Source organism: Mandrillus leucophaeus, unplaced genomic scaffold, assembly GCF_000951045.1.
Source record: "Mandrillus leucophaeus isolate KB7577 unplaced genomic scaffold, Mleu.le_1.0 Scaffold4, whole genome shotgun sequence".
NCBI lineage: Eukaryota > Metazoa > Chordata > Mammalia > Primates > Cercopithecidae > Mandrillus > Mandrillus leucophaeus.
The window spans coordinates 4604523-4621066 of NW_012104253.1; the positions used below are offsets into that span (position 1 = coordinate 4604523).

At 53.7% G+C, this 16544-nt stretch overlaps 1 protein-coding gene across 1 annotated transcript in view; it reads right to left on the minus strand.

The window, feature by feature from the left end:
- The window catches only part of HHIPL1 (HHIP-like 1), a 38101-nt gene that overhangs the window by 10251 nt on the left and 11306 nt on the right, over positions 1-16544 (minus strand). The window contains exons 3-8 of the mRNA XM_011991801.1: positions 16028-16171; positions 13445-13773; positions 12819-12945; positions 10041-10186; positions 4807-4888; positions 1203-1285 (exon numbers count right to left, since the gene is read on the minus strand). Of these exons, the coding sequence (XP_011847191.1) occupies positions 1203-1285; positions 4807-4888; positions 10041-10186; positions 12819-12945; positions 13445-13773; positions 16028-16171 (911 nt within the window). The remainder of the gene's footprint in view (positions 1-1202; positions 1286-4806; positions 4889-10040; positions 10187-12818; positions 12946-13444; positions 13774-16027; positions 16172-16544) is intronic.

Consider the following 16544-nt stretch of genomic DNA (forward strand, 5'->3'; position numbering starts at 1 on the left):
CCCCCTCGGTGCCATCCCCCTAGGTGCCACCCCTCTCAGTGCATCCCCCCATTGGCGCACCCTTCCTATTCTTTTCAGACTCCAGGAACCCCTACCCCCCACCCCAGTCTCCACTGTTCTGGGTGGGTCCTCACAGTACCTGGCACACACTTCAATCACAAGGCCTGGGACAGTAAATGACATCTCTGTCTGTCCCAGCCAGAACACGGCCTGGTCTGACTTCTCACTGTGGCTCCGGCATCCAGCGTGGAGCCAGTAACTAACAAAAGTGCCAGAAACTACTGAATGAATAAATGGAAAACTCACCAAGCCCTGAAACCAACTGCGACCAGAACTCACTTCCAAAATCACTGAGCTCAGACCCTTCCCCTTCTACCCCGGGTACCTCTTCTGCCCAGGTGCCTAGCCTCCCTCTCTCCTTGCCCTCCCCACCCCCACACACACCCAGTCTGCCAATGGGTGGCCTGCTGAGCCCACTTGGCCTGCTGAAATATTTTCCTTGGCCCACAGAGTGATTTTTAAAATTCTGAACTAGTTGCTAACACTTTGAATTGGGAGGTTGTACCTAACAGGCTTAGACGGCGAGGACTGCAGTGTCTCACCATGTGCTGTATCCCCAGGGCAGGGCACGTGTCCGTGGTGAATGAGTGGATGGGGGGATTTTCTGCTTCTCTGAAGAACTGGAAGACCTGGCAACACGGGGTCTTTGTTCCCACGTAACTTGGCCCAGGGGAACAGCCCCAACTTGGGGCATCCCCTTCCCCCTAGCCCCAGGCCCCATGGGCAGTCATTTGTGGTGGCCCTGCTCTGCCATCTCTCCTCATCAGGCTTGTCAATAATCTATGAAGGCCCAGCCCACATGCCAACCCCTCCCACAAATAACTCTTCCAGTCTCCCTCACTTACACACAGATACATCCTCTTTCTCTGTCCCTCCCAAGAACTCAGAGCATACCTTGCCTGGCACTAGCTATTTCTCTCTTGGTTTAAGGAATTGTGACCAATCAAGCAAGACCCAGTTCAGTAAAAGTCCCATCCACCTTACCACCATGTCTAATGTGTGCCAGGCACAGTGCTAGGCACAGGGGCTGAAGAGGGACATCTAGGTCCAGCTGGTAAGACCCGCGTCTGGCTGGAAAGGCAGCTGTTGTGGGCTGCAGGATCTCTCCCCCCACCCTCAGTGTCCCTCTGGCAGGCACTTACTTTCTTTGGGCACAAAGGGGATGAGGCGGCTTCTGATCTTCACCTGAGCAGGCTGGATCTGACACTTGCCAGGTGGTGCCCGCCTGCCAATGACACACAGGAGGTTATCAGTCTCACCCTGGGAACTCATCCTGAGGATGCCCCGTGCCATTGCCTTTCCCCTGCAGTGAGGCAGGCGTGAACAGCAATGATAGTAACAGGTGGCCATTTACCATGCACCTACTGTGTGGCCTGTGGCATCCCTGCCCACTCCATGCCCCCAGGATTCTAGGAGCTCCAGGGCATAAATCCCCTATAACGGCCCACTGGCTGCATGCTCAGCCTCTGCCAGAATAGCACCGGGGCTGGAGGCTTACCGTTTCCCAAGACACTTCTAGTCCAGAGCATGGACTCTGTCCTCAGGGTGTGAACAAATGCCAGTCTCTGTCCTCCCCCAGCCTGCCATCAGATTCCTGAAATGCAGCCTGATTCCTGCCCGCCACCCTCTCCCACCAGCTCTGCAGCCTTTGAGGCGGGTCTCTCTCAGACCCTCTGGTTCCTGGATTTCTGATGATGCAGAATCTGGGAGATTCCTCTGCCTGGAACCATCTAAAGGACGGGGCAGGGGTGAGGAAAGCAAGCCTTGGGCCTGGAGGCAGAGCTGAGGGATTTGGGGCCTTGGCATGTGGGGTTTGAGAGAGCAGGGAGACAAAAGAGTCAGAGGAGAGTGCCAGGGCTAGGAATTGGGTCTCCTTTGACATTTTTGAGGGCACAGTAGGAAATGGAATTCCGTTTTAATTAGTTTTTGACCGTCGATCTGTGATTCTTTGGGAATGACCCCATTCCAGGACAGACCCACGTGGGCCCACGACTTCAATAGGATTCCAGTGGAAAGGCCAAGGGGTGAATTAGCCACGTGACACGGAGTGGCCTCCAGACAGGCTTGGCCGAAGAGGGACACAAAAGAGGGACAAGGGTCTTTGTCCCCAGAGGCTGCAGAAACACAACCAGGCACACACGCTTCTCAAAGCTGCAGGAAAAGCGAGGTTTTTTCTTGCTCTGACCTCCAGAGAACATCCACACACTTTAGACAGACCCAGTGGGGCTTTTGTTCCTTAAGGAAATTGCATTAAAAGTCTTTGTTATGCAAAAGGGTAGGATGTCCACCCCAAAACGCCACAGTGGTTATGTGTGGGTAATAATAGATGACCTGACCCTACCTCCTCCACTCCCCATTTATTTCATTTTCCAAATGTTCTATAATGGGACCTCTGTGTAATACGTGTGGATGCAAAGAAACAGTTATTCCGAGCCAGGAGAATGAAGGGAGGAGAAGGGTCAGGGCAGGAGGGAGGAATCTCGCCCACTTCTGGCTCCTAACACAAGACTGCGAGCAAGAGAACTCCCTAAGTCTTGCTGGGTCCCTCCGTATGACATGGGGACAACAAGCCAATAGGGAAACGGTGTTGGAAAAACCAAAGATGATGGATCTAAGGCAACATCTGGCATGAATTAGGCACTCGTTTGGTATATGTAACATTTCCTCAGAGAAGCATTCTTTTCTGAAAATTGGCAATAACCTAAAATTCCGAGGAATAAGTTATAGTGACTCAGCAGAAAATCACACAGCCATTAGAAATGGTTTTTTTTGAGGGTGATGTTTGCAACGTTTAGATAAAATGGGCATACATGAAGGAAAAAGAACCAAGTCTGCGTGTGATCCAAATACCACCATATAAATCCTGGCACTGCATAGATAACGATGGTCAGGACCTCATGGAAATGAGAAGGAAGGGATGGAAGGAGGAAGTGATTATGTTTTATTTGATAAAAAGTCAAGTCAATAATTTACGTGTGCTTTTAAAACAAACAAGCAAAAAAAAAAGTCTGTAAACAAGGAAAGTGAGAAGCTGCCACAAACAGGGCAAGCTAAGGAGATGCAACCACTAAAGGTAACATGGGATCCTGGGACAGGAAAAGGGCATTGGAGAACAACTAGAAACATCCTTTGAAAAAGAGTGTGGAGTCCAGGTGTGGGAGCTCACACCGGTAATCCCAGCACTTTGGGAGGCTGAGGTGGGCCGATCACTTGAGGTCAGGAGTTCAAGGCCAGCCTGGCCAACATGGCGAAACCCCAGCTCTACTAAAAATACAAAAATTAGCCAGGCGTGGTGGCAGGCATCTGTAGTCCCAGCTACTCGGGAGGCTGAGGCAGGAGAATCACTTGAACCTGGGAGGCGGAGGTTGCAATATGCTGGGATTACAGGTGTGAGACACTGAGCCCAGTGCAAAATATTTTAAGCACAATAAGTATTTTAGAATTTTTCTTTTTGTAAAAGTAATTAATTTTTTTAGAGACAAGGTCTCCCTCTGTTGCCCAGGCTGGACTTGAGCTCCTCCCATCTGCCTCCCAAGAACATGAAACACGCCAGCTTGTTTCAGGATTTCCCAAACGTGGCGTGTCTCAAAGTTCAGGATAAGTAAACACAATGGGGACTCCTAAGGTCTGCCAAATATGTGGATTCTTGGAGTGCAACCTCAGGCCTTGTGTTAGAGATAAGCACAAGCCATGTCCGCACCGGGTGTTGAAGGGACGTTCGGACTCCTATGGAAACCAGCAGAGATGTGAAAATCTAAGGGCTGAGAGGCAGCTTAGAAAGCTGATCACTCATTTATTCATCAAGCATTCCTGGGTCCCTGCTCCATGCCATTTGCAGTGTCTTGGCGGCCTCTGCAGACTGAAGAGATACAGGCTTGGCCCTGAGACTCCCAGAGCAGCTGGGAGACAGTCAGTCGTGTAGCCCAGAGACTACAAGTCTGAGTGAGGAGAGCTGAGGAAGGGCTGGACAGGGGCCTGGAGGGCAAAGTGGGTTGGGGAAGGTACTTGAAGAGGGTGAGGTTAAGGCACACAGCCGAGGGGTTAAGGCAGGGCTCTGGAGCCAGCGGCCTGGGCCCAACCATGGCTCTGGGCCCGGGGCCCGTGACTTTGTATCTTTGTGCTCATTTCCGCCACTGTAAAATGAGCGGCTGAGAGTTTCATAAGCTGCACACGGAAGGAGTTGGGACATGGCCTGGCGTGGCACTTCTGGCCTTACAGTTAGAAGGGAAGCCGGGGAGATGGAGCCGGCGAAGGGAACCCCAGTGTATTTTCCCCAGTGGAAGACAGACAACAGGAGGATAGACAGGCATGGGGCGGGGACACACAGGGATTAGGGTGTCATCTGGGAGGCATCGCAGAGGCAAATTGGGGGCTGGGTTGTGGGAATGCAGGGGCAGCCCAGGAAGTGAGGGATGAGGGGCCTGCTAGACAGGAGGAAGACGCAGGGAGGGCGGGCCAGGCAAGAAAGCCGAGTGAAGCCTCCGCCCTCGGCCCCAGTCGCCTCTCCAGCTCCCTCCTATCCTAACAGACCTGTGCTTTGAGGCGTGCAGACCTGGGTCTGAATCCTGGGTCTGCCCCTTGCCGGAGGAACTGAGGCGAATCACATCCCTCTCTGGGCCTCAGGGTTCTTGTCTGAAAATGGGGATTAATACTGCCCACCTGAGGGCAAGGTGGAGGGGACAAGCCAATGGAGCTAGGAGGCCTGACAGACAGCAGGAGCTCCCTGTCCTGGAGGCCGGGACTCACCTGGACGGGTCAATTATTTTGTAGACAACCCCACGTGGAGCTGTGGCACTCGGCTCCCCTGTCGACATGAAGTACAGCTCCCCTTTGAACAGAACGAAGTGACCAGTGAGACCCCCACCTGTAATACTGTCCCAGCCAGCCCCGCCTCACTACCCCGCTCCCCGCAGGCTTGGAAATCGACCCCAACCCCAGCTAGCCATCATGTGAGGCATCCCAGCTCAGTCTAGCTGTCCAGTCCCCAGAAAGGGAAACTGAGGCTAGGTGAGGTGTTGGGTTGTGCCCAAGGGCCTCTGGAGCCTGGTCTCCCGGGTGTCAGGCGCTCTGCCTGGACCCAGCCAGGCTCAGACCTCCACTCTTGCCTTTTCCCGGTGACCCAGCACCACCCCTGTCACCTACCTGGGTTTCATGCCCAGACCCACACATCTCTGGGCACACACAAGGGGGCTACAGCCCAGCTCCCCAACTGACTGCTTCTGGGGGACCCGAAGGCACGTGTGGCTCTCTGAGCCTCAGCTTCCTCATCTCTAAAATGGGCAGGCCTCACTGGGCTGTTATAAGGATTGAAGAGCGCAGAGCGTGGGCCTAATCAGCATTAGCTAGCTATGATTGCGGTCGTCATCTGGGATTTGGGCCCTGCCAGGTCCTCGAGGCCAGGGTGTCTCTCTACTGACAGCGAGGACCTCCCAGGCAGGAGCAGAGTACATGGCTGGGAGTGTAGGTCCTAGCCCCTCTGCTTGGCCCCCTGTGATCTCCAGCAGCTGTGTGATGGCCCCATTCTGAGCCTCAACTTCTCCCCGTTTCAGAGCTGCGCTGAAAATGTAACCGTTAGAGTTCTGAGTCCCCAGACAGCTGAGGACTGTCTCAGGGAATGTAGGTTCTCCCTGCTCCTCCCACTCCAATCCTCCCTCCCAACCCCTGCTGCCAGGGGTATCTATGTCCTGAAAACAGGCTGCATTATTCCTACATCACAGCTGAGAAAAAAAAAAAAAAAAAAAAGAGGCTCAGAGAAGTCAAGTGACTTGTCCTAAGTCACACAGCTAGTGAATGGTTAAGCCAGGACCAGAACTCAGGAAAGTCTGCTGCTCCAGCCCCACACCAATATCGGATGCGTGGTGGCTGGGAGCCCAGACACGAGCCACACATGATTCATCCTGAGGGTTCAGCCATGCTAATACCTCTGTCCTTGTAAAAGGATAGCAGAGAGCACAGCTGGGCTGGGAGTAGGGAGGGAGGTTTCCCCGCAGAGAGGCTGAGACAGACAGCTTGGTAACAGGTTGGAGAAAAGCATATCCCTGGGGACAGGTGCAGTCAGGGAGGGCTGCATGGGGGTGGGGTCTGAGAAGCAACGCACAGGAAACTCGGGAAATGCAAAGGGAAGGCACTTGAGGGTTAACCTGTGACACCTGGGTAGACCCAGCTGTGATGGGGCTGGGGGATGAGGCAAGCAGTACACTGAGTGGTCAAAGGCCCCGACCCCCAAACCCAGGGGCACCAGCCCCACTGGGGAGGTCGGGAGAGGGGCTGTAGGCCCACATGGTGATGATGCAGCCTGCAGCAGTGGGAGTCCCCGGGTGAGACGTCCCTGTTGGGAAGTCCATGGGCACAGCCCTAAATTGCTCAGACAGCCTTGGGCCGTCCATTTACCTCTGGGCCTCTTTCTGGAGTGAGCCACCAGGAGCAGCCCTGGTCTCCTCTGTTCCAACCCCCTGAGGAACTCCCTGGTTCATCTTGCCAACCAACCTTAAGGCCCCCCTCTGGGAGGTGTCCAGGGGCCAGGTGGGGCATGGTGCCCCTCCTCCATAACCAGGCGTTCATAGTCAGCCACAGTTTCCCCATTGGTAAAATGACAAGGCTGGACCAGGCAGACTGCAAGACCCTTTCCAGCTATGATCTGCTGGGAGCTGTAGCCCCCAACCCTCTGCACACACAGGGAGCCCCCGCGGGTGCTGCCAAGCCCGCCCAGGGCTGCTGTTGAGACTCAGAAAACCATGCTTCAAAATGAAGGCCTCAGAACTGCCTCCAAAGCAAAAGTTTTTCTCTGACCTTCTCCTGTCCTCCTGTCTCTCAGTCCTGTTCTCCCCTGAGGTGCCATAGAAACTAGAATCTCTCTTTCCCACGGCAGATAATAGAAACCAGCACATATTTCCCCCAAAGCCAGTCATAGAACCTAAAAATATTATTGTAACTCTCCCCGAACCTTTCTGTATAAAACTGGCCATAAAGAAATTATCTGAGATCAGGCATGGTGGCTCATGCCTGTAATCCCAGCACTTTGGAAGGCCAAGGTGTGCAGATCACTTGAGGTCAGCAGTTCAAGAACAGCCTGGCCAACATGGCCCGAAACCCCATCTCTACTAAAAATATGAAAATTAGCCAGGCATGGTGGTGCACACCTGTAGTCCTAGCTACTCAGGAGGCTGAGGTATGAGAATCGCTTGAACCTGGGAGGCAGAGGCTGCAGCGAACCAAGATCACACCACTGCACTCCAGCCTAGGCGATAGATCGAGACCCTGTCTCAAAAACAAACAAACAAACAAAACCCCCACAACAACAACAACAGCAACAACAAAGAAATTATCTGGGTCAGATATGGTGGCTCATGCCTGTAATCCCAGCACTTTGAGGCCGAGGCAGGGGATCACTTGAGCCCAGGAGTTCCACATCTGCCTAGGCAACACAGCAAGACCCCATCTCTACAGACTATTTAAAAAATAGCCAGGCATAGTTACATGAGCCTGTAGTGCCAGCTACTTGGGAGGCTGAGGCAGAAGGATTGCCCAGGAGTCTGAGGATGCAGTGAGCCATGATGGCGCCACCGCATTCCTGCCTGGATGACAGAGCAAGACTCTGCCTCTAAAATAAAGGAGGAGGAGATGATCTGACCTGTTTGACCCATTTGCAGGTCATCAGACTCCCACTCCAGAGAGAGCCCCATAGCCAGAAGGAAGGAATGCAAGCGCAGAGAGGCCAAGAAGAATCCAGACACACAGGCTGTGCTGGCTCTCCCACTCAATCAGCATGAGCTCAGGCCCTTTTTGTCCGATCACATTTCTACACAGCTGCCCATACTTTGTTGCACCTGAGCATAAAAATGGACAATTTCTCGGCCGGGTGTGGTGGCTCACACCCGTAATCCCAGCACTTTGGGGTCACCTGAGGTCAGAAATTCGAGACCAGGCTAGCCAACATGGTGAAACTCCGTCTCTATTAAAAAAATACAAAAATTAGCCAGGTGTGGTGGCGCGCGCCAGTAATCCCAGCTACTCGGGAGGCTGAGGTATGAGAATCGCTTGAACCTGGGAGGTGGAGGCTGCAGGTTGCAGTGAGCCGAGATTGCACCACTTCACTCCAGCCTGGGCAACAAGAGCGAAGCTCTGTCTTGGGGGTGGGGCGGGGGGGGGTGGGAAGTTCCATGAACTTTCAGAGGGCAAAGGCGACGTTTTCCCTTGGTGGGACACTGAGCCACCTTCCTGGTCTCTGGGGTGTGAACTGTCCCTGGGGCACACTGGGCCAGCAGAGGTACTCATTTTGTAATCTGCAAGCGTTAGAACAATTAGAGAAGCAGCAGCAGGAGCCGGGAGCAGGAGAAAGTTGGTTTGCGTTGGACCCCAGGGCTCCGGGCTCCGTGCCGTCCAGAGGCTGCTGCCAGAACTGTCCCTGGGCCGCCAGTCTCACCGGTGCCTCCTTCTGGTTTTCCACACTCGGGTGTCAGTCAGAGGGCTGAGGAATGGCCTTTTGGAAACTGTACCTTCCTTCCAGGCCCTGCCTCAGTGGGGGAGGGGCACCCCTGCTTCTAAAACACATTAACCCCCTACTGACCAAAAGAAAGGGCTTTCAAGGGCCCAGAGGGCTTAGGAATGGCTGTGGGGGCTGGGGGCTGCCTTTTTGGAAATTCAGATTCTGACAGTTCAACAAAGGTTTCCCAGACTCAGCCCTCGGGGCTCTGGGCACTGAGCCGGGCAGGGGACACCCCTCCAAAGGCCCCTGGGCGGGCGTTGCCTAGCAACCCCAATAAGCATCCATTAGGGCTCACTGGGGGCCCCTGGGCTTTTGTCCAGGAACAATCCTCGGGCGAAGCACAAAGGCAGGAGGCTGGAGCAGAATCCAGTCTCCACTGGCCCCTCTTCCTCTCCCCTCCCACTCTGTCCCTCGTGTTGAAAACACAAGTGCCTAGATTCAGGATCCACTAACCGACAAGAAGGCTGTGTCCACCGGCTTTGAAATAATTATGTGGCTTCATTTAATGGCCCAAATCCATTTGCCATCAGGAACTCCAGGCCAGGGGAGGTCTCTGGGGTTCTCTGGAGGTCTCTGGAGGTCTCTGGAGGTCTCTGAGGCTCTCTTCCACCACCTGCCTGCATTTCCACCATTCCAGATCCTTCCTGGCCGGCTAACCGGCATGGATGCTTACCCGCGTTATTAGTCTAGAACTCACGGCAGCCTTACCCAGGGTGAGGTGGGGTAAGAGGAAGAAAGGGGCCACTACTTCCATTTTCCATAGGAACAAAGGGGAGCTCAGAGAGGTGAAGACGCCCGAGGAGGTGTCAGAGGCATATGAACCAGAGCAACTCCATCTTAAATAAGAGCTGGGTAAAATAAGGCTGAAACCTACTGGGTTGCATTCCCAGACAGTTAAGGCATTCTGTCACAAGATGAGACAGGAGGTCGGCACAAAACACAGACCTTGCTGATAAAACAGTTTGCAGTAAAGAAGCCGGCTAAAACCCACCATGACCAAGACGGCCACGAGAGTGACCTCTGGTCGTCCTCACTGCTACACACCCATGGGCACCGTGACAGTTTACAAATGCCATGGCAACGTCAGGAAGTGACCCTATATGGTCTAAAAAGGGGAGGCATGAATCATCCACCCCTTGTTTAGCATATCATCAAGAAATAACCATAAAAGTTGGCAACCAGCAGCCCTTGGGGCTGCTCTGTCTATGGAGTAGCCATTCTTCTATTCCTTTACTTTCACTTTACTCTATGGACTTACCCCCAATTCCTTCTTATGTGAGATCCAAGAACCCTCTCTTGGGCTCTAGATCGGGACCCCTCTTCTATAACAGAGGCACCTGCAAAGTCTGGAGCCCAGGGAACATCTTCCTCCCAGGTGGGAACTAGTTCAGGCCTGTGTGGTCCTTCCCCTACATCAGAGACCAGAAGGACCACAGGATGGAGGACCAGTCCCAGGCATGAGCAACCAGCAAGGAGAGGTCTCAGGAGTGCTCACCGGCCTCATCCTCCCCGAAGGAGATGATGTACGGGTAGTAGTTGTTGATGAGGCCTGGGAACTCACAGGTCTGGCCATGGCCCATGCAGATCTCACTGTAGTGCCACTGGCCTGTCCCTGGGTTCTCGTGGAGGGACATCAGACGCCTGCAATGGAAGATGAACTGTGAGGCCATGCCTGGCATGGCACCCAGGGGATCCTACCCACCCATCCATCCATCCATCCCACCCTCCCACCCTCCCTCCCTCTCTCCCTCCTTCCCTCCATCCTTCCACCATCCATCTACTCATCCATTCACCCACTGATCCATGCAAGGACCATACAAAATTCACAGAGCCCAGTGTAGAATGAGCATGCAGGGCCACTTGTTCAAAACATATTAAGAATTCAAGATGGTGACCTCAGAGCATGAGGTCAAGCGTGAACCTTTCTGAGCATGGGGCCCTGTGTGACTGCACATGTGGTACGTCCATGAAGCTGTCATTGTGTGCAACCTTCACCAAGCACCTACCAGAAACCCACAGGAATGAACAGGACCAGCTTGGTTACTGCCCCCTGAATGCAGTCCAGCCCACTAGATCCTGCAGAGGGAACAGCGCTTTCAAGAGTTCACCGGTTTCAGAACCTGCCAAGCGCTGGAGCTTCAACGTCTTTGGAATATGCTAACCTTGCTCCTTACTCCCATCGCTGATTGTCAATCACCTATTGATACTTCCAGGTCCTGCTTAGAGATGCCCCCTCCTCTGTGAAGCCCTCCCTGAAGGCCCCCATGCAGAGCTCCCCACACTGTGCACAGGCTCTCTGAGGTTGCAGTGCAGTGGACTGAAAGGGTCTGTCTCCCTGGCTCGGGTACTAGGGGTCCTCTTCATCTCTGTCATCCTGGTTCTTGCCTAACCCAGCAGAGGGGCTGGGGAAATACTGGCAAAATTAGTTCAATTTCTGCGGTCAGGAGACTTAGGCCCTCCTGGGAAGGATAGAAGGGAGAAAGGACAATCAGGGGTAAAAACAGAGGCTTCATCTACACCCATTTTCCAGATGAGAAAGCTGGGTCCCAGGTGAAGGGGTGGATCTGGGAGAGGAATCCAACTTCCAGGGGCCCAGGTCAGGTATCTGTCTCAGCTCCAGGCTGCAGACTGGACAAAAAGTCAGAATTCTCCCACCAGCTTCAGCCGTCTTCATGTCTTTACGCCCTCTCCGTAGGAACCCTATTCAGTTGCTGTCAGAGGAGGTTGCACGGAAATAATTAAGAAATACCAGGCTGGGCGCCGTGCCCTGAGTCTGTCATCCCAGCACTTTGGGAGGCCGAGGCAGGAGGATCGCTTGAGTCCAGGAGTTCAAGATCAGCTTGGGCAATAGAGCAAAACCTTGAGTCCAGGAGTTCAAGATTAGCTTGGGCAATAGAGCAAAACCTCATCTCTACAAAAAATGCAAAAATTAGCCAGGCGTGGTGGCACATGCCTATAATCCCAACTACTCAGGAGGCTGAGGTGTGAGGATTGCTTGAGCCTGGGAAGTGGAGGCTGCAGTGGGCTGAGACTGTGCCACTTCATTCCAGCCTGGGCGACAAAATGAGACCCTGTCTCAAAAAAAAAAAAAAAATCACTAAATATTAAACATCTTTCTTTCTTTCTTTCTTTCTTTCTTTCTTTCTTTCTTTCTTTCTTTCTTTCTTTCTCTTTCTTTCTTTCTTTCTTTCTTTCTTTCTTTCTTTCTTTCTTTCTTTCTCTTTCTTTCTTTCTTTTCTTTCTTTCTTTCTTCCTTCCTTCCTTTCTTTCTTTCTTTCTTCCTTTCTTTCTTTCTTTCTTCACTAGATTCTAAGTGCTATTTATGTATTAACTGATTCAGTCCTTAAAACAACCTAGGGGGCAAGCACTATGATCATCTCCATTTTGCAGATGAGGTAGCTGAAGATAAGGAAAGGTGAAGTAACTGGCTTAAGGTCACCCAGCCAGTAAGAGAGCCAGGGTTCAGACCAGGCTGTCTCAGCCTGCCGTTGGGCCTCTTTAGTCCTCAGCTTTCTTCTCTGTACAATGGGACAACAAGGTGGTCATGAGGCTCCACAAGCACCCTTGGGGACAGAGCCTGACTCACAGGAGGGTGTGATGTAGGTTTCCCTCCCCCATCAAACCTATTTGGGATGTGGTTCATCCTCCTCCCACACCAGGGTCTCAGCAGGTGGCACTGCCACCCTAGAGCACGGGGACAAGGCAGCAAGGCTCCAAGGCCACAAAAGCCCCACCTCCTCCTCTCCCCATTAGGAGGCCGGTGCGCAGCCATCCTCCTCTCGGGTCTTAGTTTCTCAACCTTTACGAGATCCCTGCAGTCCTGGCTGGGGTGGGATGGGGTAGGGCTCCAGGCCCCCATCAGCTGTTGCAGTGACAAGCTGTGGCTTCCCCAGGAGCAAGGTGGCCCTGAGTGTCCAGGAAATTATTCATATTCTGCCCTCCTGCCCATTAGAACTGCTGTCAGGCCCAGAGCCCATGGTTCTCACGAGGGAGAGGAGGACCACCGGACCTGCACTTAAGCAAGCCTCCAGTCTTTCATGCCATGAGTTGTGTGTCTATCACAGAGTTACTGAGGCCTGCAACAAAGGCTCACGATACATCTCAGGAGAAAAGGGGGTGGATGTGGGTGTCTGGCCCACACCTGGGGGCCCCTGTCAGAGCAGCGAGGCGCATGTGCAGGAACAGGTGCACACATACACTCCTCTTTACCAAGGAGCCAGTCCCAAGGAGCCAGTGGCAGCAGCCAGCGGCGTGAGGGCACTAGGTCACTTACCCGGTCATGAAATCCCCAAAAATGTAGAGGCCGTTCAGATTGGGGTACTCGCAGCCCCGGTACACGTAGCCCCCTGTGACCGACTTGCCAATGGTGTGAGGGTAGGCGAAAATCGGCAGCACATCATCTGCGGGGTGGGAGGGCGAAAAGCTGCGGTGAGCCCGCGGGGGACAGGTTCACCTGTCAGGAGAATTCCGGAGGGATTCCGCGGGGGCGGGGCGACCACGGAGGGAGGGGCGTGCCCACAGCAGGACTGGCGTGGTGGAAAGCGTGTCTGCAGGGGTGCCAGATGGGGATGGGGCGAGGAGAAACTCAAGAGCGCTGCTGGGAGGCCTCCAAGGCACAGGGAGGCTCCTGGTGGAGGCGAGGGCAGTCACCGAGAGAGGCTTTGGCTCACAGCCCGTGGAGTTGGGGTGGGGGCAAATCCAGGGTCAGGGGGTGCCTGGGGTGCGGGTGGTCCCCGAGTGAGGCCCTGCCGCACAGCCCATAGAGTGGAGCCGGGGACAGATCCAGGGTCAGGGATCTCCCGGGCGCGGTCTCCGAGGGAGGCCCTGCGGCACAGCACGTGGAGTGGGGTGGGGTGGGGGCGGATCCGAGGCCAGGGTCCCTGGGGCGCGGGCACTCACTGAGGGAGGAGTTGGCGCACAGGCTGCGGTCGTAGCACTCGAACCCCTCGCGCGCGCGCCAGCCGTAATTGCCGCCGCGCTCCACCAGGTCCACCTCCTCGAACTTGTTCTGGCCCACGTCGCCGCAGAAGAGGCGCCCGCGGCCCGCGCCCGACGCGGGGTCGCCGCGGTCGAAGGAGCAGCGCCACATGTTGCGCACGCCCAGGGCATAGACCTCGGGCTGCGCGGCGGGGTCGCCCACGAACGGGTTGTCGGGCGGGATGCCATAGGGCAGGCCGCGCTCCTTACGGTCCACGTCGATGCGCAGCACCTTGCCCAGCAGCGCCGACCTGCGGGCGGAGTGGGAGAGGGCGTGGCTCGGGGTCGCCCTGCGCCAGGGCGCACGGGCTCCGCGGGGCAGGTGCCGGGGCGCCGGCTGACCGCTGAGCCAGGTACAGGGTGAGCCTAGGCTGTGGGATCAGAGACCCTGGGATGCAGTTCCTCCTTAGCTACTTACAGCCGGGTAACCTCATTCATTCACTCAACATGCATCTTCCACCTTCCTGCGCGCCAGGTCTGTCCCATGCGTTGGACACAATACATCTATTTTGTCTTGTCCTCACAGCAGTCGTTTAGGTAGGCGGTTCCTAGTATGATCCCCACTTTACAGATGTGGCAGCGGAGCTCAGAAAGGTCAAATAACGTTGCTCAGTTGCCGCACCACTGGGATCCAGCCCAGACGGCCTGAGCCCAGAAACTCAAGCTCTTTACCACACACTCTGTGGAATGTGGGTGTCCTCAACTGTAATAGTAGAGTGGTCCCGCTCAGTCCACTCAGTCCTCCTGGACTGCGGTATAGGGTGAAAATTCCACTAGAAAAATGACTTGTATTTACAGTTTTCTTCTGGTACCTGGCACTGTGACCAGCACATAGTAGATGACCATTAAGTGTTTGCAGAGTCAGTGAATGAAAGATTGCAATCAAAGCCAAGTGCACCAGAGTGCGGGTTGGTAGGGGAGGGGGAGAGAGCAGAGGGGTGCAGCCCTAAGCTCCAAGCAGCTTAGGGGGATAGCTCATGACAAAAGTGGCGCGTGATGGGAAAAATCTGTAATGTGCTTAAAGACAGTGCAGAGAACATACCCTTTTCATCTGTGGTTTTTGATGCACCGACTTAATGCATCAGTTTCCCTTGCTGTTAGCACTTTGGTGTCCTCCCTCTGGTTTGCTTTTCAAAGCGGGGTTTGTGAAGCTGTATTCCATCATCCTCACATAGCATCAGCACCCACACCTTTCCCTTATCAGTAGGGACAGCAAACAAGTGTCCTCTTTCATGGTGGTGACATGCTCCCACCCAATATATGCCTTGTGATCAAGCCCCTGTTGCTGGCCTTCCACTTTCCCCCGTAAATTCCTCTCGTACACTCCAGCCTGCTGAACACCATCCAGATCACACCCGGGAGCCCACGCACCACACACCAGGATTCGATATCTAAGTGGGCACAACTCGTAGCAGCAAAATAATGTTTTTAAGTTCTGTCCAATTATCCACTAATCCTTAATTTCTATTTTCTCAACTTCATCTCTAAACACATCCCAAACGTGAGAAAGCTCGGATGATGCTTACACTGTCACATAGGAAAGGACAACTCACAAATTGTGAGCACTTTAATTACTGTAATCAACATCATACTTGCACTTGCTATTTTTACTTTCTGGGCGGAGGAAGGTTTTGGCTAAGGGAATGGGAGAGGCTGACTTGAGACTCCTGGACATCCTGGTTACACTCACAAGACTGTGTGTGTGTATGTTGTGAATGTATGTATGTAGATGTGTGTATGTGTGTGTATGTATGTATGTATGTGTGTATATGTGTGTGTGCGTGTGGATGTATGTGTGTATATGTGTGTGTATTGTGTGTATGTAGTATGTGCATATGTGCATGTGTGTATGTGTGTGCATGCGTATGTGTGTGTATGTGTGTGTTGTGTATATGTAGTGTGTGCATGTGTGTGTGTATGTGTGTATATGTGTGTGTATGCATATTTGTGTGTGTGTGTGTGTGAGTAAGTAATGGAATGAGATCTTGAGCTCATTTGCTCAAGCCAGGAAATGGGTAAAAGAGCAAGACTACACGTTAACATCTGGGTCTTCCTGAAGAACCTTGGGACAGGAGCTCCACGTGCTGGTGCCACCCTGCGCCAGCCAGCTCACACTTTCCATTCGGCCTGGGGAGCATCCCTTCCCTTCTTCTAGCAGGGCCCCAGCAGGGCCAGGCTGACCTTAGAGAAAATCCCATGTGCCCTGAGGCTCGCTAATGTCACCTCTCAGGCGCCTGTGCCCAGAGGGTCCTGTGCCTGGCCCTGGGCAGCCACGATTGCCTTTACTCCTTGTGACAAGCTGCCCGCAGAGTGGGCTTTTATCCCCTCTGTTGATGGCAAGTGACTTGCCTAGGCTGCCCAGCTAGATGCAGGCTCAGCTGGGACCCAGAACCTTTTCTCCTGCCCTACACTGCCTGGCTGAGGAAGGAACTCGCCCTCTGGAAGAGTATGAGAAGCCTAGGGTTATGTAGACCAACCCACTAGCCAACCAAAAGCTGAACATACTTGTTTTGGGCATTTCCGAATGTCCCAAAGGGGTCTCCGGCCATCCCGCCATCTCCGGTGAAGATGTAGAGGTACCCGTCATCCCCGAACAGCAGCTGACCCCCGTTGTGGTTTGAAGCTGGTTCTTTGACCTCCAGGAGTATCCTAAAGGAAGATAAGGGCCCCTAAAACTCAGCCTTCCACGCATGAGTCAAAAACACAAAACAAGATCACGGTCTCTCTTCACAATGGAAAAGACTTTTCTTTTCTTTCTTTCTCTCTTTTTTTTTTTTTTTTTTTTTTTTTTTTTTTTGAGACAGAGTCTTGCTCTGTTGCCCAGGCTGGAGCGCAGCTCGGCTTACTGCAACCTCCACCTCCCAGGTTCAAGCGATTCTCCAGGCTCAGCCTCCTGAGTAGCTGGGACCACAGGGGCCCGCCATCACGCCTGGCTAATTTTTGTGTTTTTAGTAGAGATGGGGCTTCACCATGTAGGCCAGGTTGGTCTCAACCTCCTGACCTCAAGTGATCTGCCCACCTC